Source organism: Pomacea canaliculata, linkage group LG1, assembly GCF_003073045.1.
Source record: "Pomacea canaliculata isolate SZHN2017 linkage group LG1, ASM307304v1, whole genome shotgun sequence".
In the NCBI taxonomy this organism is placed as follows: domain Eukaryota; kingdom Metazoa; phylum Mollusca; class Gastropoda; order Architaenioglossa; family Ampullariidae; genus Pomacea; species Pomacea canaliculata.
In genome coordinates, this window is record NC_037590.1 from 17,585,346 (window position 1) to 17,610,372 (window position 25,027).

The window sequence follows — 25,027 nt, forward strand, 5'->3', positions numbered from 1 at the left end:
GTGTGTGTGTCTAAGTGTTTTGATAACAATTCTCTGTGTGTATGCATAGTATCTCCTGTCTGGAGTATCACTTTTCCTTTGATCCTTTAAGGCTCGGAAAATTGTTGATACTGTGCTTATAAAACTCTAATGCTTGCTTGCTTTTCATGCTTTCACCACATCGCGGCCATGATTTTGATTTCTTTTCGCTTGCTGATCATTAAAGCAACCATTGTTTCTTTCTTTCATATATTTTTTAATAGTTTTAATATCAAGGAGTTTATTTCACCTCTCCACACATTTTATTCATTTTTGTTGACAGTAGGGAGCCGTTTGGTCTGTGTAGGCATTGCTGTCCTCACTTTTCCTCTGACTCCTCTACAGGATACCCACAGGGTCACGTGATGTAGAATGCGACTGCGTGGAAGCAGTGTTTCGAGAAAGAGTGTCGCATATTTTTGTCTCGAAAAGACGAATTCTTTCATTTAAACTTTTTTTATGAATTGAAGTGAATATTTGCAAAGTCTGAAAAGATATCCCTGTTTGCAAAATCCTGAAGAGTTTGAATTTACAGTCCCTGGAATCTGTTTGTTGACATTAAGTGAAGTTTTCCAGTTCACGTTTCTGGTGAAAACTTTGTGCAACATGTTTATAGTTTTTAGCTGATGAAAAAAAGGGATGATGGGAACTGAAAACCATGGATCCGTGTGCAAAAATCACAAACACAGTTCCTAGTGACAATAACAATGTCTCTTTTATTTCCTGCCGACGTGTGATATGTTATTTATCATCACCTTTACTGTATTTGTAAGTATTTCTATCTAAGATGTATTTATGCTGTTTGTAGGTTTCTCGTAGAGTATCATGTACCTCTTTCATCTTTTCGTCAGCTGTAGCACAAAATTCTGTCTTCATTGCAGAAGTGGACTGACATTCACATGCAGTGGGACCCTAAAGACTGGGGCGATGTTGATACCATCAGACTGCCATCTAAAAAACTCTGGGTCCCAGATTTAAAGTTGTACAACTAGTAAGTACTTTTATTTAAGGGGTGATTGCTGTTCAGTCTGTCAAAGTCTTTTTTGATGGTTGCATTCTGTCTGATGATCATCGTCACCTCGATGCAACAGGATCCACTCTCTTTATCTATCCTTTACCCATCTTTTCAAAACAAAAGTTAATTTTCTATTTTTAAGATCCTTACCTTTGTATTTCTCTACCAGGTAACACTGTCTAAGTAATTGGGTGACTGGTGTATCTTTATATAAACAGAATTATCCTCGATGTTTAGAATGGATGTTACTACCACCTGTTATTTTTTAATCAGTCTTTGCTTCCGTTCTTCATTCTCTGCCAAATAAAAAGTGTTTTTAATTCATTCTTGCAACGAAAACTTTAATTAGCGTCTGCCCATTTTCACTGCCTATTACTTTGATGATTTCCCTTTGCCGTTTAACCCTTCCAGTGCTGACAGCCGACTGCAAGAACATCGGGACGCCCTGTTGGTCATCATGTACAACGGGGAGATCCTGTGGATGCCTCAAGCCATCTACAGAAGCTCTTGCGTGCTGGACGTGTCCACCTTCCCCTTCGACAAGCAGCAGTGCGAGCTCAAGTTCGGGTCGTGGACCTACGATGGCAACAAGCTGGACCTTGCTGTTCTGGCCGACAACGAGGTCGCCGGGGACCAGATCGACCTCTCCGAGTATGTCAAGAGCAACTCGTGGCAGATCATGGCGGCGCCCGCTCGTAGAAATATTCAGTACTACACCTGCTGCCCGGAGCCGTACGTTGACCTCAAGTTCACGCTCATCTTCCAGCGCCGATCCACCTTGTACAACTACATCCTCATCCTGCCTTGCATCCTGCTCACCTCCATCACCCTCGTTCTCTTTTGGATTCCGCCTGAGTCCCCGGCCAAGCTGATGCTGGGTAAGTAGGTTTTTGAATGAAGATGGCTTGGATTTCCGCAAAACTGGGGTGACACTCTCTCCCCTCCCCCCAGAAACACCAGTTTTGTTTATATACAGCGTGTGTTGCGCGCAGAGTGTTTACACATTTGAACACCATGTTGTTCCGGTGCTTGTTTGTCTGCAGTGTTAAATGTTTATATGATTCATTGGTGTCTTGGGAAGGATTCTCTCGGCTGCATAGTTAGTTTCTGAACTCTCCCGCCTCCACTTAACGAATGAAGGATAAGGATAGTCTGAAAGACAAAGGTCTGTTAACTTATTCAGTTGGTCAAAGCTGAGTTGATAATTATTCCAAATACAAAGTACGATTGGTGTAGTGTTAGGATTTTTATTTTTATAAAAAAAGAGGAAAGACATTCGTCATGGACAATCGGTGGATGAAGAGAGAATCGCTGGCAAAGCTCCCGTTACAAGCGGCTCTAAGATGTGACATTTATTTCCGGTTTTCTCCAGACGCCATTTCTCATCGGTCTGTTGGCTGCTTATTAGTTCCAGCTCATCGCTTCGTCTGTCTTATCAGTAGAGAAAAGCAAACGTCAGTCTCAGACAAAACAAAACAAAACATCATTACTCTGAGCAAAAGAAAAAAATTCTGAAAGGTATGGAGTCTTTGACACTAGAGAAACTTTCAATCTGACAATCTGTGGTGCTATATGAGAAGTTGCTATGTTGGCAGAGAAAGTGTTGTTACATTATTTCACAGCCTTGCCAGTCACGTGGTACCGCGAAAGCTTCTTCACACTTTGGTTTTTCTCTCAGACATTTTTCAAATTAAACTTCTTCAAGGTATAAGGGAGGCAAGAAGCACTGCTGATTATGAAAGAAGCCCACTGTATCTAGTGTGACCATAGAAACATCAACATGTCAAGATGTGCTTAGGGACTAGTTTGGGGGTGGATGGGTTCGATGTTAATGTTTCTGAAAATAAATACTATTGGCCATTAAGTCGTTAAAGATTAGCATTCTAGTAGTTTTGTGTTTCTCTGGTGTTGACTTTATTTGGATGAAACCATTTCTACAGAAAGTGAATTTACTTCTTTCGTCTAGTTTCAATTACTCACTTCAAAATGTCACCTTCTACTGTCTGCTTCTCTTTTTTTTCAAATGTATCGGCTGTCATGCATTCTTCCCAGTCAGAAAAAAATCCAGTATATTAAAACCTTAATTTACCCATGTTTTATTTATTTTTTGCCTAAAGAGAGAAATTAATTCTTTTACAGCCGATTTCACCTTCGTTTTCTTTCACTTAATATCCCTCTATCTTCTTTTCTATTTTCGTTCTTCTCTCAGTCCGAATCTTAGGAGAATTGAAGCATTACTGGATCTTATTGGAATAGGAGAAACTGCTTGAACTGTGAAACAGAAGCTTCCCTTTAGGATGGTCGAAATTAGATTCTTGCCAATCATTATCGCAGTACGGCAAAACATAAAGAAAAAAGTCTGAAACATTAGGAACAAAATTGGTGTGAAGTGAACCCCTACTCCCCTCCCCGACCCCTTTGATTATTGAGTTGGGTGTACTTCTTGACCTCGTCCGACTGCTCCATTCTGTCACTTTGAAACTCATAAAATAAGCATTTATAAAACTGTTATTTTAAGGCTATACTTATAGATATATTTTTCCTAAAGTATGGCTGTAAAATTCGTATTTCAAAGCTCTACCACAAGCTGTTTGGCCAGAAACCTTTGCGTCTATTCAGAAAATACAGACTCACCCCGTTTACTCTCCACCCGTCATCCTTGCCATACTCCTTTCTCAGGCAGAACGAATTCCCTCAAAGTTACAATCAGTTCTGCATCATCTGACTTCTTTGTGCCGCCATCTTCACCTCTCTCCCAAAAGAAAAAGATCAACATCAATGACATCAGGATTTGTTTACTTTGTGAGGACCTCAACCAATGGGAGAGCTGGAAACATAATTTTAACATATCGTGATGACACAATTTCGACCGCTTTCTGTTTGTAAACATTTTTTGTATATCTCGAGAACTAAGAGGGGTATTAATCTACATTTGGGGAAACAGTAAGTAGCGCAAAGCTTGACCAAATCATTAGAAACAAAAAGCTTGCACTCCATTAGTACCTTCACGAAGACTTTAGTGCGAAGTCGACCCTCCTTCGTCACAGGAAGTCCGTTAGACGCCGATGGTTGAAAGTCCTAACGCCTGTGTAACAAGGGAATGGCAATTAGTCTGACCCAGTAGTTTAAAAATAACATTGAATCACGGGAAACCAGAATGGGGGATACTTCAATGTTCAGGAACAGTTCAGAGTTGCGTGAGCGCGTGTGCTGCTTGTGTGTGTGTGTCTTTTTCAAAAATACCTATCAAGCAGTTCAAAAATGTTTTCTACAAAAAATTAATTAATTAAACTCTCTATGCTCGAAAATTTCTCTCAACACATCTGTGTACACGCTACGAAAGAATTGCTTAGACAGTCATTAAATTTATTTTCTATCCAACAGGGGATCACTTTACAGTTCGTCTTCAGCATCGCTTAAGTCACATATACTTAGCTTTCCATCCTCATAAAATTTCAGAAGCACGTCCAAATATCTTAAAACATATTAAACACAATAATAGCAAAACAAACTAGTTCGCGTGTTTGTTACTGCCAACCGTTTGTCATTAACTGGGACTTCTTGAGTATTCCTTGTGGCAGTCCATCTGTAGCAGCCCGGGGACTGCCTGTGTTCCTGTCTCTGTCCTCCATTGCTGACATTGTCAACAATGCGTGACGACCAGAGGTTTTCTCTTACTGCCAGACTTATAGTCTCTTTGACATTTCGATGGGTGACGACCTAATTAGCGATGATGTTGGAGACTGTGAAGATGGACGACCCAGACCCGGAAGCCAGGCTGTGCTGGTCTAGTCGGGTCACGTGATTAGAAGGGCTCGCACAGACAAATTTGCGGGCCACGTGCCAGAGGAAAGGGTAAGGGGAGAGACGGCAGAGACTCGGTTCGATTTTCGGCATGTACGCATTACAAACATGTGTTTATGCAAGACTAACTGAGGAACTCGGCCTCCTCCGTGCTAATGTCTGTCTCTGACCCTCCCAGCTGTTATGTTATTGTCCATTCTCAGCTTCCTTTGAGTCTCGGGTATTTATACCCGGCTTTCAATGAAGCAAATTAGTGAAACACTTGTGCTCTTGGGTCCCTTACCTAATTTGAAAGCTTAGGTTCGGCAATGGATGCACATTTTGAGTGAAGTTTTGCAAGATAATCGCTAGCATGCTCTCTTCCCCCAAAACAAATCCCTCCAACTCTTGTATAAGTACCATGTAAGTATTATATGTCGTAATTTCTTCTTCGTAGTATTGTTTCTTCTAGAGTCCGCCCACCGGGAAAATTACGGAAAAACATTCACACACAAAATAAACATGCTCCTGAGCAAGGTAACAACCATCAAACAAACAACACGAGACATCATCAAAACTAAGGTTCCTGCCAAGTTAGTGTGGATCAGATAAGCGGTGTGAGTTTACATTGTGTGGCCTCCCGCTACAAACAAGCCTCGTCACACCTCCAATACAAACCTGTGTTTATGTAAAATAAACCTGTGTTTATTATGCAAGGTAAACGCAAGATTCTGTCTAACGGAAAATGAAATACAAGAGAGAATAAAAGACGATATGTTACTTTAGAGGAGATATTGGGACGGCCAGGTAGTGCAGTGGTTAAAACACTTCGCTTGTCGCCACTGCAGTGAGAATCTCGGGGTTCAAATCTCGTCTCAGGACCATCTCTGTATGTGACACCTGTCCGCAAACCTGGGGAAAATCGGGGATTTTCTCGTGGTACTACGGTTTCCTCACAACCATCTCTCCCCAATACCACGAAATCACCTGAAGGTGGAAGCACTTTCCTCCTAAATAAACCAACCAAACATTTAGTAGATATAGTTGTACTATACGGTTTCCACATCTACCTCCATTAGACAAGGAAGAATCAACAAGGAGGAAAAGAAATGGGGTTGAGATCCTCTACAGCGGTGACATTACATTCTGAAAGGGATGCGTCTTGACACCGACGACGATGACGAGATCATGATGATGAGGAGAAGAAAAAGATGGTGGATTTATCCCTGGCTGCCTGCATATCTACACCGACTACATGAACGATTTCGAGCTTCTGGCTGCTTAGGACACGTCTGCATTAATAAGCGGAGTAATCTAGCCACTGACATGGTGATATCTAGAGACAAAGGTCAATATATATTTGAACTCTTCACCTCAGCCACCCACAGACAGACACACCCACACACAGGTTGAACAAATTGCAACCTTTCTCCTGTTGCTGGCACATCCATGTACAAAGACCCGATAAAGCTGTTGTGGATTTGGAGAATCTTTTGTTATACCTGGCACTTCATGGGGTTCAAGTGTTTTTGTTGTTGAAAGCTTGGAAACACTCGGACCAGGTAGTGAAAGAACTAGTTTAACAACATCAGTTTATCCTTTACATCAACACATCGTTAGATCTTTCTTTCGTGACATCGACCTTAAATGGGATTACAGTTCGAATGCTTTGAAAACTATTGACGCCTTAGCCTTTTCATCACAATCCAGTGCTCCTACCTACACCCCTACCCCATCCCAAACACTGTCCATGGTCTTTGTCCCATTAATATTCCCATTAAATTAACTTGTCCCAAGCCACACCAAACCATGACTAGACATCGAATCCTCTGAAAGGGGGAGGACAGCGGGTAGGAGACCGGACTCTGTCGGTTCACGGCTGAGCGATGGAAGGATTGAGGGATGGAGGGACAGGATGCTGGGAAGAAGCTGCTTGCCAGAAGCTGGAAGCCGACCGTCCTGCGAGTAGCAAAGCGCGTTGCCTAATCACCAATAATGGCGCCATTCACGCCACGTCGGGCACCTTGCTCGCTTAGCCGCTCGTCACCGGGTCACTTCCAGCAGAGTGCGCGCGCATTGACCACTTTCTGTGACGACCACGGGTGGGGGGTATGGGTGGATGGGTGGGAGTCTGTGACGTTATAAGAAACAGGAGCGCGTGCGTGGCGATCTCAGCGCTGGAAGAAGTGGAGCGTGGCCGGGGGAGAGAGGGTCTTGTTGCTATGTTGCAAACGCACACCATTCCCCCCCAGCTCTCTCCTTTCCCCTTCCCCCTCTCCATCCTTCCTCCCTCCAGCGTGCTCAGGGTCCCGGGGCGGAATAAAGAAGTGGGTGAGAAAAAAAAAAAAGTGGGGGAGACAAGTAGCCTGCACCGGGCGACCGCCCATGACAGCGAGCTGCACTTAGGGGAGGGATTCACAGTCACAATGCGTCCTCGTAGTGGGCCCGTGTCAGTGCTCACGGTCACGCGCGTTGGGCAACAACAACAACACAAAATAAAATAATAATAAAAACTGTTTTCCCATTACTGCATGTTCGGTTCTGATAGATTCGCTTCATGTGTTATCAGGAATGTGTGAGCGTTGGGGCTGAAGTTATAGCCAAGTAGTCGTTTCGTCTTTTATATATTTGGTTTTGTAGTAGGCAATGCCAGTGAAACGACAGCGACCGACTTTCATCTTATCAGATTTATTTAGTTTTTTTTTTTTGGAATCAGTGCTGCCAGAAAAGTGGCCAAAGATTGACATTTGTCATCAATCAGTAAGACTGTATCAGAACGTCACCCTCAACTTCATCGTCATTGTCATCAGCAACAGCTGCTGCAACATCTTCTGTGCCTCGAGGCAGGATCTTGATTCAGAGAGGACTTCATGACCGTCATTGCAGTGCGACAACCGAGACCACCACTGCGCTATCTGGACACCCTGGTCTCCATGACATCATACCTCCATCGGTCAAAGTCTTCTTCAGACTTTCAAACGCCGTTCATTTCCTAGCAATTTTGTTATGTAATGCCAACGTTGTTTGGAATGTTGTGCTCCATCAAAGAACTTCCATAAGTACTTGAAGTTGATGCAGTACCTCCTGTGAGGACATAAGCATGCTTGTATAGATCAGTATGCCAGATATGTCTGCAGCAGGTAGCCCTCACAACATGGAGAACTCAAGGATGGAGATAAAGACAGGGGAAGGGAGTTTTAGACGGTGGGAAACAGGCGTCTGGGAGTGTATCCAGTTTTGAGGAATCTAGACATCATCCTTCATCTTGCTCAGTGGCCAAATCCCTATCAGCGTCGGGTTCAAAGAGCAGGCGGTTTAAAAGTGGCTTCTGGCGTATTCGTTTAGAAATCTCATTTAACTGCTGACAGAATGAATATCTTCACGAATGTTTGGCGTGTCTACAGAGGCCTAGGGCCGGGTGAACAGTCGCTTAGAAGTCAGCTAAATTCTAAAATGTTAAAAGTTAGCACCCAGCTACTTTGAACCTATGACCCCAAGCCAAAGTCCCGTAGTACAACCAGTCCTCTTTGTTCCTCTCTGAGCTGCGACTCGTCTCATCAAATTTATGTACGCTTCTATTAGTCATGACAATAAACATGTAGGTAGAAACAATACTATTAAGAGTTCCCTGTTAGTCTCTGGTCGTTACTGTAGAGGGTGGTAGAAGTGGAAGAAGAAAAAAAAATACCCACAGCACAGGGGAGGTAAGGACGGCAAACTCGACCTTTGCCCTGTTTCTCTTTTCAGCCACTTAGCCTCAACTGAAGCAATGCAGCACATACTGGCAAAGCCTGTATTCCCAGGCGCTGGCATTATCGCCATAAAAGTCGGGCCCTATAATAATCCCCCGTAACTTCCAAATTTAGTTCCGTCTGTGCCCGCGCTCACCCTCCCGTCGATTGTAGCGGAGCGAGTGTGCATGGTGCACTCAAGCCTGATGGCCGTCCTCACCAGATGGTCTCCACAATGTTGTGTGTGTTTGTGTTTAGCTAAATTTTATACTACGATCATTAGAAGATTATAATTATAATCCAGTTGTGGACCATTTGTCTCTCTGGATAGAGAGGTCCAAAGTATAAAATCCCATTTCCTTTACAAGAGCTTTGGTTGTCTGCTCTTGACCGGTATTTCTCTGAATAATCAAGTACCACAAAGGAGTTGTTTTACACAAGAGATTAAACATTGTACAGTTTCTGTAGGAATTTCTTTCTAAAAAATGATCTCATTTACAAGTTTGGACTGTGACTTGTTCGAAAAACTATAAACAAAAGGAACTAAATTACTTGAAGCAAAAGAGGACACAAGCCTTTTTTTTTTTGCGAATGCACTTTTTAGTTAACTATTGCTATAAAATAATTCATTCTTCTCTTGTCTCAATCTGTTTTCGGTGGCTCATTCATCTTCAACTTTTAAAATGCCCAGAGAAACCAGAAAAAAAATTTGCTTATGAGTTGTGTGACAAGATGCAAAGAAAAAGATTTCATCTGCTTCATACTTTAAGTTTAGAAAGTACAGAATGGTCTTTGCAAACACAATTTTTATTTTGGGAAAACTAAGGAATGGGAGACATTAAGTTGTTCTTTCGAGTTTGCAAAGAAAGATTAGTCGGACTTTGTTTCCGCAGAACTTTCTTCATTAAATTAACGAAGAGAAACATTTTTTAAATGGGAGATAGCGCTTGATATCTTCTTCAATGGTCTTCCTGAGAAACACTTACAAAGAAATGCTCATTCATTTCAGAAATAATGCTTCTGAAATTCGATCACATACACTGAGATATTCTGCTTCCAATGTCCAGCTGCTCCGATGTCCCTTTGAGGAGTGGCTAATCTCGGGATCCAAATACACTTTCTCTTCATGTGCATGGGCCTGAATTATTTTATCTGAAAAATATAGTAATACTTGCCAAAATTTAAATTGCGAAGAAGATTGAAGAAAAGTGAAAATCCAACAAAACATCATATATACGTGTGTGTGTTGGCGAATACAAAATAAAAACCCTAACACAAAATAGTTTCTGAAAGATGTGTAGGTGTGGGCATGTGTGTGTGTGTGTTTGTGCTATCAGCTTGATTATTTTTGTGTTCACGGCTATCAACTATCACAATGCCTGGCCCTCGATCCCTCTATCCTCCGTCATGTGCCTGTAAGTGATTGCATGTGTATTCATGCGCAGCTGCCGGGATGGTTCGTGCGCCTGCCATTTGATACTTCCGGAAATAAATCCCTGCTCCCTTAATTGGTTACCGTGTAGACCCTCTGCTCATTGAGTCAAGCAAACACCCTTCCGATATTTATTTACCTTACCAGCCAGATAGCCTCCCTTGAATTTCCATCCTATCCTGAGCAACTCACGATGGACGTCTAGGGAGAAAGGCGAAGAAAAAAGGGGACGAACTCCCAACCAAGGGGGTTGTGGTAGTCTCACCCTCTCGCCTTCTCGTCGGACCACAAATGCCCGTCCTACGCTTGGTCAGAAACGGTCCCCCATCGTCCCACCCCACCGTTCACTGATTTCCAATTCAAGAAGCATTGTGGTCCAGGGCGGCTGTCGGCCAGAGAACGCGTTCTTCATGCATACAGAAACAGGCTGTCGCAGCCATGACAGTTCGTAAAAGGCCTCGCGGTCAGATTAGGGAGGTTGGCGACCGCGCAAGGATAATGCCCTAAGCCCAGAAGGACAGATTTCAATTCCACTCTCTTGTCGCCGATTGTCGAGGGTTGGACGCTGCGCGAATCTTTAGCAGTTGTCACGGGGCTGAACTGGGATTCCAATGGCAAGATGGCGTGCCGGATACCTTGGCGGTCTTTCCAGCTTTGGCCAGGGGCAGGAAGGGAGCCAGCGTCTGTAGGTTGATGGTGGAAACGAGCGAAGATTTCCTGATGTTGTGGAATGGTGTTGTGTTTGGCAAAGTTAGTTGCCACTACACGATCAGAAAACGGTTTCACACATGGTTGCCCTTTCTACTCCCTCTCTCTCGCTCTCTCCCTCACACACACGCACACACACCAAAGCAAACAAAATAAGTGTACGTTTTTTTTAAAGTAGAAACTCCCTTGATGAGTTCCTTAATCTACAAACAACTCGTGCAAAAGCATCCCGCCTTGATATTGCAGAAGTACCGAATGCCATCAACCTTTTCGCAGGTAAGATGACGGCAATTTCATAAACCTCCTAAACAAGTTTGTATCTATATTTCACGACTCATTTCTTTATCTTATGAGTTGTACTGTTGTCAATGCAGTCTATCAGTTTAGTCAACTTTACCCTCTGTAGGACGAAGGTTACTAAAATAAACACACTTTATTGCTTATTCTATCAATCAGATAAATTAATAATTGTTATTGTTATTCTTACATCATTGCTGCTGACATCTCCATTCTCTTTGTCTGTCTGTCTGCCTGCTATGAATTAGCCTTAGGTACGGCGTAAACTCAAACAAACATCTCTCTCTATTTCTGCTTAGGGGGGGAGTGAATTCAAAGGAACTTTGACCTTACTAAACAGCTATTACCGGATTAAAAGAAGATGGCTTAAGACCCTCTAACCACAGTGTCATTAAAACATTTTATGTGCGAAACGTGACATGAGCCAGGGTCGACTCCTCACTCGCGCACTCCTCACCGTAAACCTCGGGCACGAGACGGCGAGTTCGTTTCCCTAAACGCCTCGACATTATCTTTTGACTGCCTGAACTGCTGTGGGCCGGCGCACGAGCATCACACGCAAACAGCTCTCGGTGCTGTCGTGTCCTGGGGAAAATATGGCCCCCACCATCCCGACTGCCAGCAACGCCGGTTACCTGTACAGGTGGAAGCCGTCTGATGGAAAAACTTGGGAAGGTCTGGCCACAAGATGTGCTTTTCAAAGGCGTGCTGATATCCCCTTCCTTTCTCATTTTTTCTTCTTGATGATGATGATGATGATGATGATGATGATGATGATGATGATGATGTCAATGGTGTGCCATTAGCTGAAGAAATACTTTCAGGCGCAGTAGCAGAATGAATTTTAAAAAATTGCAAATCCATGGTATTATAAACATTTACAGTAAACTAGAAAATGTCCTCTTGAGTTTACATCATCTCTTCACCTTTTTCTTCTTCATTTCATTCCGTTTTTTTTTTTTTTTTTCCTAAATAACCTTTTGAAGATTAACATCGATAAGTACTCATCTATTGCTATCAGACATCGCATCCCACCATGGCCACGGAGTTTAACTGTTGACCGTCTTAGTAACTGTTGTTCGCAGAACAGGAATATCCACTTGCATCGTCGCGGACTTCACAAAATGATTGCCGAGGGTGGAGAACGGGGATCAATGTGTTTGGCATTGGATAGGCATTTGAAATGCGGAGTTCAGAAAAAAAAATACTTTGCGTTGACGGAGGCAATCGAGGAGATGCAGACCTTCAATTATTAGAATTAGTTTTTCCACGCACCACCCACGCGTGACACCTTCCCCATCCTCTCAGAGAGCCAGCGCTTGTTGTCTGAAAGAGAATTGTGGAGATGTACCTGGCTGTTTCTGTCTCAGTTACAGGACATTATCTGGTACTGAAAATAATTTCGTCTGTGTGTTTGTTTTGAATAAGCGCGAATTTTTTAAGCTTATTTTAAATTTTGTTCATTTGATTGGTTGCCTGGGATTGCCATTTTTTGTTGGTTTACAATGTCACTTCCCATATTATACAATCTTCTGCTTCTCCCTTCATTAACAAATAGTCATGTGACCACTTCAGTACCACATTTGAAAGAATTGTTAGAAGAATATTGTGGGTGGCAGCAGTCTCGGCCAGCCTCATGTACCCCGGTGTACCTAACCCTAACATGTCTGTGTTGCAGGTATCAGCATCTTCGTTGCATTTTTCCTCCTCCTGCTCCTCATGGAGGCAAACCTGCCCCCTGCCGCGGCTAACGTCCCCCTTCTTGGTGAGTTGTCTGCTCACTTAAGATGCTCTAGTTGTCTGCTCGTTAAGGTTATTCTACAGAGGAAAATTAAAATAAAAACTGGGTGTTTGTAACTGCCAATAGGAACTTTCTTTTAAATAGCATTTATTGTACACAACTATTATATATCTCTTATAATTATATATTCCATGCCCTTCTCTTTAACTGCTCTTTTTTATCTTTATTTCTTCATTTTCTCCTGTCATTTTTCCTTTCCTTCTTTTTCTTACTTTTATTGTCTTTCTTTCTTTGTTCCTTTCAATGTTCTTTCCTTTCAATTTCTTTCTTTCTATCTTTCCTTTATCTTTTTTTGTAATTCTGTTACCACGGTTTATCCTGCTTCCTTTTTTTCTTTTTCTTTTTTTATTTATTTTTTTATTTTTAATTTTATTTATTTTATTTCTTTTTTTTTCAATGGCGACTTTAATGCTGCTAAGAAGATCTTGAATTAAAGTTGTAGATATTGAATTAAAAGTGCAGGTGATTGATTGACTATCTATCAAAAGCCGAAAGACTTGGACATCGCCAGGAGTGCACTCAGTCCTCTAACCCTGATCCGTGTGCTGACTGCCAATATGTTCACCTTAAAGAATTCTGCTTCTTTCTCCCGAGTCCTCCAAGCCCTGTGAGAGTGAGTCAGCAGGCCCGACACACGAGTTTTAACTGACCATGACGAGCCCTGGACTAAAGTGGATTGCCTCTCTCCTCCACGGAACTTTCGAGAATGTAGGATGGACTAAGTGGCATCCATCGTAGGTGGTAAAGTGCCAGCACCTACATCTGTCGCTCCTTCTTGCGGTCATCTTGGACTCTCCGGCGATGGATGCGACCCCATCGTAGGGAGCTGCTTGGGCTGCTGTCCTCATAAAGCAGCATATACGGGCAAGAAGATCCGATGGAACGGCTCCCCAGATCCTAGAATACGAGGAAAAACCATCATGGGGCTAGAATTATGGTCTTACTGTGTCGATTTGGCCATTGATTTCGTTCACATCCAAGGGTTGTAGACACACGAGAGAAAATATACTGCATTCATAGCGCTGGAGAAAGTTGGTAGAGGTGGTGGTGGTGGTGTGGGGCGTGGGGTCGGAAAGAGAGAGAGAAGAACAGAAGAACTAAATCTGTGGCCTCTTGGCCATCAACCAATCCAGCCTTGACTGCACAGCAAAGACATTTTCACTTCTAATCTCTGCTCCCCGTTTCCCGAAGACCTCTCTCGTTGAGCTGCAGATCGTTTCAAGCTCCCTGTAGTGGTCCACCTTCTGTCAATAAGACTGTTGGAGCCCACGATCCTGGGTTCAATCCTATTGTGACGTCACAAACCCCTGGCCAAAGATGAGAATCTTGCAAGAATCCGTTCCCCTGCTTGAGCATAGGACTGAGCGTCGATGGTTGAGTGATCGGATGGGTAACACAGACCTTGACGGAAGTCGGAAAGGCCATGATTTCGACTCGTGGTTGCGCATGCGTAAATAAGATACTGTTAACTGTCCTTTTGCTTTCCTCGTCCACCCAGCCCCTTTCCCCTTCACCATCCTCTTGTCCTCCTGGGTCCTTTCATTCGACTTTGTTCTGTTTTGTGACTTCTATCCCTTCTCGACTTTCAGCCTCGCGGGAACAAAAAAAAAAATAAATAAAAATAAAATAAATGGAAGAAAAAAGTGAAAAATGCTTCAACTGCAAAACATCTTTTTCATTCAGTCTGATAAGCGTAATATCATGGTCGCAGTTAATGCGGAAATGACGTCAGATCATTTGGCCAAAGAGAGGGCTAGCTGTTTCAAAGCCTCGGCTATTAAATTTAATGTGGCATCAACTGCTTTCATAACAGTAGCCGGCGGACAAGAGACTGCTGCGCTGAGACCCTGAGCCCTACATTTTGTGCCATTCTACCTTTGAAGGGAAAATAAACCCCACACATCTGACGGCGCGGCGCATTAAGGGCACCACGTGATCTTTGTGCTCTCGTCATTACGCGAGATTAAGGGAAAAGGTTTTTTTTTATACTTCATGAGAACCACTATGAAAAGCGTGACTGGAGGGGAAAAGTCTCATTCAAAGCTAAATGCTGTGCTACGTTGGGGCCTTTCATGTTTTTCTAAAGCATGTCCGAAAAATCTGAAACAAATGGGATTTACATTAGGTAAGCTTTACTCTCGTTAACAAAATGCTCTTCACTTCCTTCATGGTCCTTTGCTGACGAAACATCATCTCCACCAAGCCCAACCCTTTTATTTCTACCCCCCTTTGCCTTGTTTGACAGACCGAGTACAGTGTTCTACTGGGTGGGCAGGGCGAATGTTCAGCCCACAGGACCAGGTGGACCTCAGACAGGCAACAGGGTGTGTCCTACAGTAACCACTCTCTTCTGCCACCTGTTTATTTTTCGGATGCTTTGTATATTAAAAATCATGCCAACGTGTTACAGTGAACCACTTTTATTGTCTTCTCTCGTTGATGAAGACTAATGATGTATTTCAATCTGAGTTTAAAGTGGATCCATGGACTTCACAAGGATTAAAGTCCCATGAGGTTACTTTGTAATTATACCTTTGTATTAGTTTTTGATAAACAGCAGCAAACCATTAAAAACAGGACGAAATTAAATCAACTATTTCGTGCTTGAAGTTCCCAAGGTACCTCTTTACCACAAAAGTTTCAATTTGTGGAATTGGCAAATTCAACAATACTAATATTATTTGGTCGGTTATACGAAATGTTATATCAGGTCAGTGAAATAAATTCTGTTCTTTTAACTGGGTCAGTAAAACAAATTGTATTCGGTCAATTACACAAATGTCTTCGGATCAGTCATTCAAAGGTTATTAGGTCATTAAACGAGTTCATTACTTCAGTCGTACGAATGTCAGAGGTCAGGTCACGTCCCCCTTGATTCCAGCCGACACCTGCGACAGAGCTGATGGTGTCCTCAGGTCGTTACCTCGGGAAGATGGTTGTACTATCCAGATGTGGCTGGGGAATAGGACAGCATCACATTCTGGCATCTCTGTTTATTTAAGTTTAACTCTCTCACTCTCTCTGTCTGTCTCTCACTCTTTCTTCCTCCACTTGCTTAAGTCCCTTTGGTTTCTTCCTTCTCTTCGCTTTCTTTGTGAAGATGCTAAAATTTCTCATACATAGTCTCACCACGAGCATAGTACATTACACCACACACACACACATATAATAAATATTGTACATGATTTCAAGAATGTTTTTGTAAAAGTTGATAGTGACCTCTTTCACGTGACCTTTTGACATTTGGATGTATTTTTGATCAATGAACTAATGAGGGGAGTAGGGATGCGGGTAGATGCGCTATTAAACACCTTTCTCTTCTTTCCTCAGGTACATACTACTGCCTCAACATGATCCTCATCACCTTGTCCTCATTCCTCAATGCGTTCGTGGTGTACATGTCTTTCTACGGTGCTCGTCGCCCAGTGCCCAGGATAATGAAAAAGGTTAACAGTGCGCATGACTTCTTTCACTTCCTCTTTGGAAGCAATGGAAATAATAATTCTCAGCATTCTCCTTCTCTCGTACATTTTAATGCATTATTTGCTATAATTAGTTTTTCTTTCTTTCATTCATTTGTTCTTTCATTCTTTTTTTTTTCTTTCTTCAAATTTTAAATTTTATTGACCATTGCTTTTTTTCTTTGTTTATTTATATTAATTTTATATATATATATATATCTCAAAGGTTTACACTAATTGTTCAATATGTTTCTTTCTGATTTGCACCAAGTCTGCTGCTTAGCCGTGATATGACCTTAGTAGCTGGGTCGGCATAAAACATCATCTGTCCTCCTCCTTTTGTTTTCCCAGTACCTGTCACAACTAAGATGCATTGTGGGAAGGGAATATTTTTTTAGAATGTCTAAATATAATAAAATTGAATGATCTGAGTTAAAATGCATTAAGACAGTGAAATAAGAACCCACACATTTATTTCCGACAGTTTCTTAGAAGATGCATGCTCTCCTGTGGGAGCAACTAATTGTTTACCCTAGTTCTGCAATCGATAACAAGGATGTATTTGTCAATACAAAGAAATAACTGTCTACGAAAGCACTTTTGCACAGAACGAATCGCTTTAACGCATTTTTTTAAGAAAAAAAAGGAAACATGTCTTCAAGCTCCGGCGCACAGAAGTGACAAATCGTGTGTGCTTGTGTAGCTCTGTAGGAGATAAAGCATTGCATAACAAACATGGACGAATCTCTGATTCAACACTGTCTCGCTCATCCCACCTTTCACACCATCTACCCTGTTGCAGATTTTGTTCGAGTTTTTCGGGCGCATCTTGTGTATGGACAACCTCGTTCGCCCGCACATCGAGCAGCAAAACCAGCAGCAGCAGCAGCAGCACAACAACAACAACAGCCACCATACGGAAGCCCTCCCGGTGGAGGACTTGCTGGGGGTCGCCCTCCGACCACGGACCACACCCGCATGCTGGGGGTCAATGGGGAGAGCGGGAGCAAGTGGGCCACCACGGACTCTCGCTCCTCCAACGAGATTCTCGTGCACGTCAACCGTGGGACAGACGACCAGACGAGCCAGCTAGCGCTCATCAACTACCACCTGTCGGAGCTGATGGACTTCATCAAGCGCTACCGAGAGCGCATCGCGGAGAAGGACCGCAAGGAAAAAACGGCCAAAGAGTGGAAGGCTGCCGGCCTCATCTTCGACCGCATCTTCTTCCTCATCTACTTGACGGCCATTGTGACGTCACTGTGCGTGGTCATGCCCATCATCACCACTGGCCGCGAATAGTAGAGCCAGTTAGGGACGGTTTGTGATGCACTCGGAAGGATGCTTTCTCCAAATAAAAAAAAAAACTACCAAACTAACGTTCAAACCCTTTGAAATCTCAGAGTTAACCCATCTTTGGTGCTGGCAAGGTATATAAACATCGAGGCCTCTGACTAATGTTTGTCACGTGGTTGGGGGGGATTTCATCTGCTTGGCTCATTTTTTGAACAATTCTGAGTCTCGCAACATTATCAGAAATCGCCGATGACCATGCTTGAATGATATTGTGCTTCTTTCTCTCTGTGACTCACGGGTTCAAATTCCCGGCAAGCGATTGAGATCGAAAAAGGTTCGTTTGGCTTTAATGATCCTCCCACCATCCTCCATTGAATCCCTTAGGAAAAAATAACCTTCAAGAAATGATGGTTATTTTTACTTCACAACGATTTCAGCTGCTTGCAAGTTTGTGAGTGTACATCGATGAGGGAGGGGAGGATGGTAGCAAGGACGATGCTAAAAAAACACAGAATGATGTTATCGGCGAAGGTTGATAAATTCTTAGCAGACACCTCGCAGACGGAGAAACCTGACCAGTCGTGGGTCCACAACAGCAACCACCGAGGCTGACCAAGTTCAAAACGAGGCGCGACGCCTTCTTCCATTTCCGCTGTCGACAGTAATGTTTGTGCTGGTCAAGACAATGCGTCCGGAGGGCAAGTCGCAGACGATGTTTTTCCCTTCTCGGCAATTCCTGGCTCTGCCATATATCTCGCCGCCTGGCGGGCAGATGTCAGCCAAGCTTTTCTTCCCTGAGAAAGGACCGGCGTGATAACGCTGTCTACAGAAGCTGTCCAGCCAGCGAGCCAGCCAACAAGACATCGTCGAAGGCGTGAAGAAGAACCAAGCTGCCTCGTTTCTTCCTCTCACATCCATCTTGTTCCGAAGAATGAAAGCCTTAGGGAAACTGCCTGTCCTTGGCATCGGGACAGAGTCTCGAACCGTCTGCACATCCCCTCCACACATAAAAATGTCCGTACAGAGTTCGCAGAGTGTGCAAACATCTCCAGGAGATAACACACCAATGTTTGTGCAACCCACCTCAAGAGTGTAAAATCGAGGGTGGAGGTCGGACGCCACAGCTTGAAATGTTCTCTCAATCTCTCGCGAACATCTGCCAGGAAAACAAGAAGACCAAACAAGATTCTCCCGAGAAAAAAAAAATCGGTTAGAAAGAAGGTAACAAAGGTGTAGCGTCAGCAGTGTGGTAAGTTATCAGGTACATTCACAGACTCCTCTCCTGATTCCGGCGAGGTGATTTTTCTTTTTTTTTTTTTTTCTTTCTTTCTTTTTTTTCAGCCGATGCATGGAAAATCGATGGCAAAATGACAGGAGGAACGTCCAGTTTTGCATATGTCACATTCTTTGAGCCAGTTATTCAGAGGCACAGGAACGTGTAATCATCCAGCAGCCCCATGCGCAGAAATCTTGAATTCCTGACACCAATTTACATAACTAAAACATTTTTTGTGGTCAGTCAAAGGCACTGAAGCTTTTGAAAATGTTAACTCCTTCTTGTGTACGGCAAACAAAACAGCATCAAGCCCGGCATAACTGCCACGGGACATTCGAGAACAATAAGGATGCGTTGAAACCGAAAATCTAAACACGACTCCCTTTTTTTCCTAAAAACCAACAAGAGCAGGGTTATTACAGAGACCTTGCCCTTGCAGAAAGCTACCTCCCTGAACCGGAGCAACATCATTTAGAATAGCACTTTGTCTTGAAATGAACACACTACAACCAGAATAGGAAGACTGAGCAAAAAAAAAGGAGGGAAAAAAAACCCACTGCTAAAACAAGAGGAAAATGCAAAATGAGAAAATCCTCGCATTTTATGCAAGACATTATTATTATTATTATTATTATTATTATTATTATTATTATTATTATTATTATTATTATTATTATTATTAATATTATTATTATTCTTCGTCAAGAAAAGAAAAAACACGAGCTGAGATGAGATAATTCCCGTCTTTGGAGGAAGCTTCCCCTGTTCTGTGGCACTCCAGCAGACAGGAGTGAGGGTTGTTCTACAAGGTTCACTTCAGGGAGATGAGGGTGGCTGCCTGGCCGGCCCTTTGTCACGTTCCTGGGGGAAATGTGTTGGAATTTGTCAGTGTTGCAGCCCGGAACACTGACCAGTGCTGGCGGAATGATATGTTAGCAACGCCGTCTGGGTTTCCCTTGGAAAATCAACCGTTATATATCGTCGTGACCTTTGCATCAGTTCACTGCACACCTTTGCTGCCACTCCAACTTGTTTGTTTGTTTGTGACTCAGCGTTGTTCCTTCAACATTATTGTCTTTTTTTTTAAACTTGTCGGAAAACACTTTAAAATTATTTTTGTTATTCACTAAAGGAAGGGTTCTCTAGACTCGCAGGATACACGCGTGGTCACGTGATTGTGTCTTGGTACTAGTGTTGTATTCTCACTGCGTGTCTCATCCTGTCCACATTGTACATTTGTTTATATACTTTTCGGTCTGTTTAATATTACTCCTATATCTTTTAGTTCATATCACGGCCCGTGCAATACAGTTAAACCTGATCACTCGGCAGTATACATCCCTTGTTACGTGTGCGGACGTTTCACCGACGGACGTTTCGGAGCCGGACGTTTTGTCGACTGGACGTTTCGCCGCTGGACAGTCACGTTTTGCCGACCGGCGTTTCGCCGCATTATGTCAGAGAGATGACTACTAGAATTTCAAACAAATTTTACACACAGACTTCACAGACAGTTCACTTTGATTGTCACAGATTATGAGCAACAGCTTTGAGAAAAACATTGATACGTGTGATCGGGGCGTTTTCCGTCCGAAAACTAGTCACACTAAAAAAGCAAAAATCCTAGAAGTCGAAGCCTGAAGTTTAAACTATTGACAAATAACACATTGTTATCCATATTGACATGCTCTTGTTCATTTTTATGATGTATCACTTGTACAGGTTAGAGACGTGAGTCACATCCTTTTCTGTTCTGTCAATCCACATTGCACATACAGATGTTCATCCGAGATTTATGTCACATCTTCTGTATTCGGATTACCATTTCGGAAAATGCTGGTTCAATGGAGAGAATGAGAGTGTGTGTGTTGGGGGGTGGGCAGTCAGTGTTGTTTGTTCCATTAATGAAACTTTTGATTAACTTCTCCTCTACACTTAGACATCATAGTGGTCGGTTGTCAGTCCTGGAAATCGGAGGATCTGAAGTACATAACCTCTGTGAATACAACAGGAGGGATTCTGCGATGTTCGACATGCTCTGTCTATCTGTCTATTAATCGTGTGTTTGTTCTGCTCATTTTCGTGCGTTAATCATTCTGTAAGGTTTCCATGACCGCTGATGTGGGAGCCTCCTTCGGGAACTGGCATGAACTGGTGTACCCAAACATTTTGCCACGTCAACCACAAACAACGGCGTCTCCGGAACGGCTTCAATGTGCAGCATCATTAAACTATCGAGAGTTGACGAATTCATAACCACGGTCAAAGCCCTTACTTTCAAATTACGAGTAGAAGCCACGTTCTTAAAAACTGTTCCTGTCCAATCTGCGTTGCTTTTAAACCCTCGGCGAAAGCGTCCTTTCTTGTGGACTGCGCGAGACACCTGAGGGAACTGGCACTCGACTCGTGTTCCACGTCTCTTCTTTGCTTCCATATTGTTCCAGAGGTGGCTTAAGTTTACACAAACCCATCGCCGTGTTGAAAGAGGTAAAAAAATGTAGTGTGCTTAACCGACTGGAACAAACACTTTATTCTTTCCGGAGCCTCTTGAGATGCTGTTGCATAATCACCATCGATCTTTGGACCCGATCTCTTGGAGGTTGCATACGGTCCGTTTCTCGCAGGTGAGAAAGAGGGACACTCAGCATGGTCGTTGCTAACCAGGATGGACAGAGCAGGAGAGATGGTGAGCAAGGAGAGCGCTAGCCAAGAGGAACGATGAGCAGGAAGGATGGCGAAGACGAGCAGAATGGATGCTGATGATGGAGAAGGTGGACACGGAGACAAACAAGGCAAACACGGGTGTTTTCTGGTTCATCGTTTTCTTCTGTAAATTGTCTTTGTTGCTGTCCTTAGAAAGAGCAGTTATCTCTTTGACGATTCTTCACTTTCGTGTTTCTGTTGGACTTCTTGGGTTTTGGTCACTTTCTGCCTTTCATGCGACTTGCGCTCTGGTCTCGTGTTACTTGTTTGTTTTTGTTTATTAAAGATTGTTCATTCAGCGTAATATGGTAAGTGGTGTGTGATATTTTAATGAGATCAATTTCGTAGTGATGTCAATTTTCTTGTCGCTACTTTTGCTTTTGTCCTTCCTGTAAACTTTTACTTAAACGAGTCCTGAAGTTCACTCGACTAACCAGCACTCGTACGCATGTATTCATGGATGTGTGAATGTGTGAATGTCTGTACCTATGGATGGGTTTATGTCTTGCATAGGTAAACATTAAAGTTGCTGCAATATTACATTGTATTTGCTCCACTTTCACGATACTTATCTTTGGGGGTGCCATAGTCGCCGTGATAAAAATGTGTCAGGTATGTGATTGGGCAATTTTTATTTTGATAATTAAATGAAATGGTGTCACAGTCAGTCAACATGACCTAACTGTAAAAGAAAGAAAGGAAAAAGGGGTGGGGAGAAAATAAAACGGAGATGGGAAGATGGAGCAGAAGAGGAAGGGAGACAGAGAGACAATACACATTTAGTCTATGGTATTAAAGCAGATTTCCTCCCATGGGATCTGGACCAGACATCCTCGGGGGACTTGGTTTCTCGTCCAGCCATCGGCAGTATCCTCCCCTCCCAGCCTCTTACCCCTTCAGATTCCCAGAGCTTAGAGTCACTGATTGAAATATCTGCGGGTCGTCCTTATTAAGGTCTTCGTGCTGTTAACCTTTCGCCGACTGCTCACGTGACTGCACCTGATTGTCTTCTTGTGAAGTTTATTTCTGGATGTTACAGAGCAGTCCTGGCGAGGCCTGTATCAACTGTGTTACAACAATATGTCTGACTTGTGATTTTGTTGTTATGTTGTTCATCAGCCGGCCCCCCAAAGTCAGACAAACCTTCATCAGCGAGATGAATGAATGTTTGATGTATTTATAGAGTTTCTTACATTACAAGGCAATTTGTAAAAAGTAAAATCAAATTTGTGTATATAGCCCGAATCACAATTGCAAGACTGCAGTTATTTCGTGTAGTGAAGTAATAACTCAAACTTTGTATATATCTAGTAGTGTACTCGCATCTTGTGCATGGAAGAGTGAGTTGATTGTGTAAGTGTGTGTTCATGCCTATGTGTGTGTGTTTGCGAGCTTGCGACTGTGTGCATGTATTTTCTGTGTCTGAGTGTGTGTTTGTGTTGGTGGATCTTGTTTTGTTTTAGGAGACACATTGAATATTTAAGCAATAAGAAAGTTATTTTGTTTACAAAACATTTCACCGCCAAAATAGGTGAAAAAATTAGTACAACAAGTTCATGATGTTTTTCTTCAGTGAACAGAGGAATTGACCAAAACATTTTTGGCTTGTTATTTCCCAGACACGATCGAATGTCAGAACAGGAAATCTTTATTTGGTTTCGTTTTCTGCCGAACCCGACAAAACAGTTTTCCACAAATTCGAATCAAGTAGAAGTTGTTTTTTACTGTCTGATACAAGCGAGTCTCTCTGAGTTCAATATGGTTTCAAAGAAGGAAGTTAAGAAGAAAGAGAATATCAAGGTCTCAAAGAAAAAAAGTCCATTTCCTAGTTAATTGTCTACAAAATAATGAGGTGTGTGAACAGATGTGTTTGTGCATATCTGTGTGGTGTTATTTATATATATGAACATGTTTTGCATTATTATTGTTGTTTTTATTACAAATATTACAGATATTCATTCTGATGTCAATGTAAGATGAACAACTTATTATTTTTGTTATAGTCGTGCGCATCTGTGTGTGCTTGTGTTTGTACTAATTTATGGAATATCTCCCATCAGTGTACTCAACCAGTTTCCTTCTTTCCCTTATCGTTGTACTCACGGGACACCGCCATTGCAAACGATCATGTGTGTGTTTGTTATCGTCGATGATGAAAGTGTGAACATGGGCCGGCGACTGTAAGGTGTGTGTGTGGGAAGTACAGAGATAGAGAGAAAGAATGAATGAGAGAGGAAAAAAAGAAAAGAAAAAGAGAGCGCGTGCGTGTGTACTTGCGTTTGTGTGTGAGAGAGAGACAGAAAGAAAGCATCTGTGTATGCTAGTTATATTTCGTTCTTCTTGTGTTAATCACTGTCTTTCTTTACCCTAAGGATCAAAGAAATTTATAATGCACTCTACAAGGACTGTTCCTAAAATACCGGGAGGTATCCTCGCTTGAAGACCTCTCGTGGCCACCTTTATTTTACTTAACTAACGCATCCAGCCACCCCAACCCCTCCCCAGACTCCCCCTTTGTTTCTTTTTCCTCTTCATTTTTTCTTCCTTTCTCTATTCAGTTTTTACCATTCTTCTGATGAGTATTGCGCTGAACCTGTGTCGGATTAGCGGAGTGCCTTGAGCAATTGATTTTTCTCCTATTACACTCAAAAAAACAGAAAAAAATTATGTGAAAGTTTGTTCTTTCTGTGAAGACATTTTATTTCTTTTTCTAGCTATTTTTCTAGATTTTTTCAGCGGGGATGGGAGGTAATGGCTAGAAGAGTATTAACAGAGAATGCACAATATTCTTAATGTGAATGTCGGCATGTTTACATGACTGTTGATGATTAAACTGTCATGTCAAACAATGTCTGCAATAGCTAAACCCGTTTCTAGTCACTAATCAACCATTTTGGCACACTGAGCGATTGTCACCGAATTCACGACTTGAATGTTCACTTTTGTCTCTACATCTAGGGAAGCGGGTGGACTGCTGAATGCACGATGAATTTGCCACAAATCATTTAATAATTAATCAGAATAATTTTGTATTTTGCAAGAAAAATGTAAATTTCTTGTTATCGAAAAAAAATGCGAAAGGTCGACAAGGGGCAAAGGTCATGCTACAATCTCCATGGTATCCCCGTCTACTGTATTCAAACATGACATCGAATATCACCACGAGTAAGAACTGAACTAACGAAACCTAACAAAACAACCAACGATAGTCTACTACCTGTTCCTTTATCAAAGTCATGTTTGGTGAAATTGTAGACTGGTCTATTGTAGTTGACTACAGTGTTGGTGTGACCGTGTGATTGTCGTGGTGTAGACACTGCTGTATAGAGAAATGATGCTGATGTGCACACTGCACTTTGACAATATAAATACTGAGAATTTTTGAATCACTAAATGTATTATTCCCTTGAAATAATTGTATCCATGATAATAAATATCAAGGCAATGTGCACCATCAAATACTTTATGGATCCCATTTTTTTCCAGTTTTCATCTTGAAAAGAAAG

At 42.4% G+C, this 25,027-nt stretch overlaps 1 protein-coding gene across 2 annotated transcripts in view; it reads left to right on the plus strand.

Annotated features, from left to right (window-relative positions):
- Window positions 1–20,160, plus strand: part of LOC112569808 (neuronal acetylcholine receptor subunit alpha-10-like) — an 84,847-nt gene extending 64,687 nt beyond the window's left edge. The window contains exons 4-9 of one of the 2 annotated variants that reach the window (XM_025247801.1): window positions 900–1,009; window positions 1,445–1,911; window positions 12,663–12,749; window positions 16,116–16,231; window positions 17,049–17,122; window positions 17,170–20,160. In XM_025247801.1, the coding sequence (XP_025103586.1) occupies window positions 900–1,009; window positions 1,445–1,911; window positions 12,663–12,749; window positions 16,116–16,231; window positions 17,049–17,122; window positions 17,170–17,548 (1,233 nt within the window). In that variant the 3' untranslated portion in view covers window positions 17,549–20,160. Of the gene's footprint in view, window positions 1–899; window positions 1,010–1,444; window positions 1,912–12,662; window positions 12,750–16,115; window positions 16,232–17,048 lie in introns of both variants that reach the window. The other variant, XM_025247794.1, reaches the window with a different exon arrangement.
- Window positions 20,161–25,027: the final 4,867 nt, after the last annotated feature.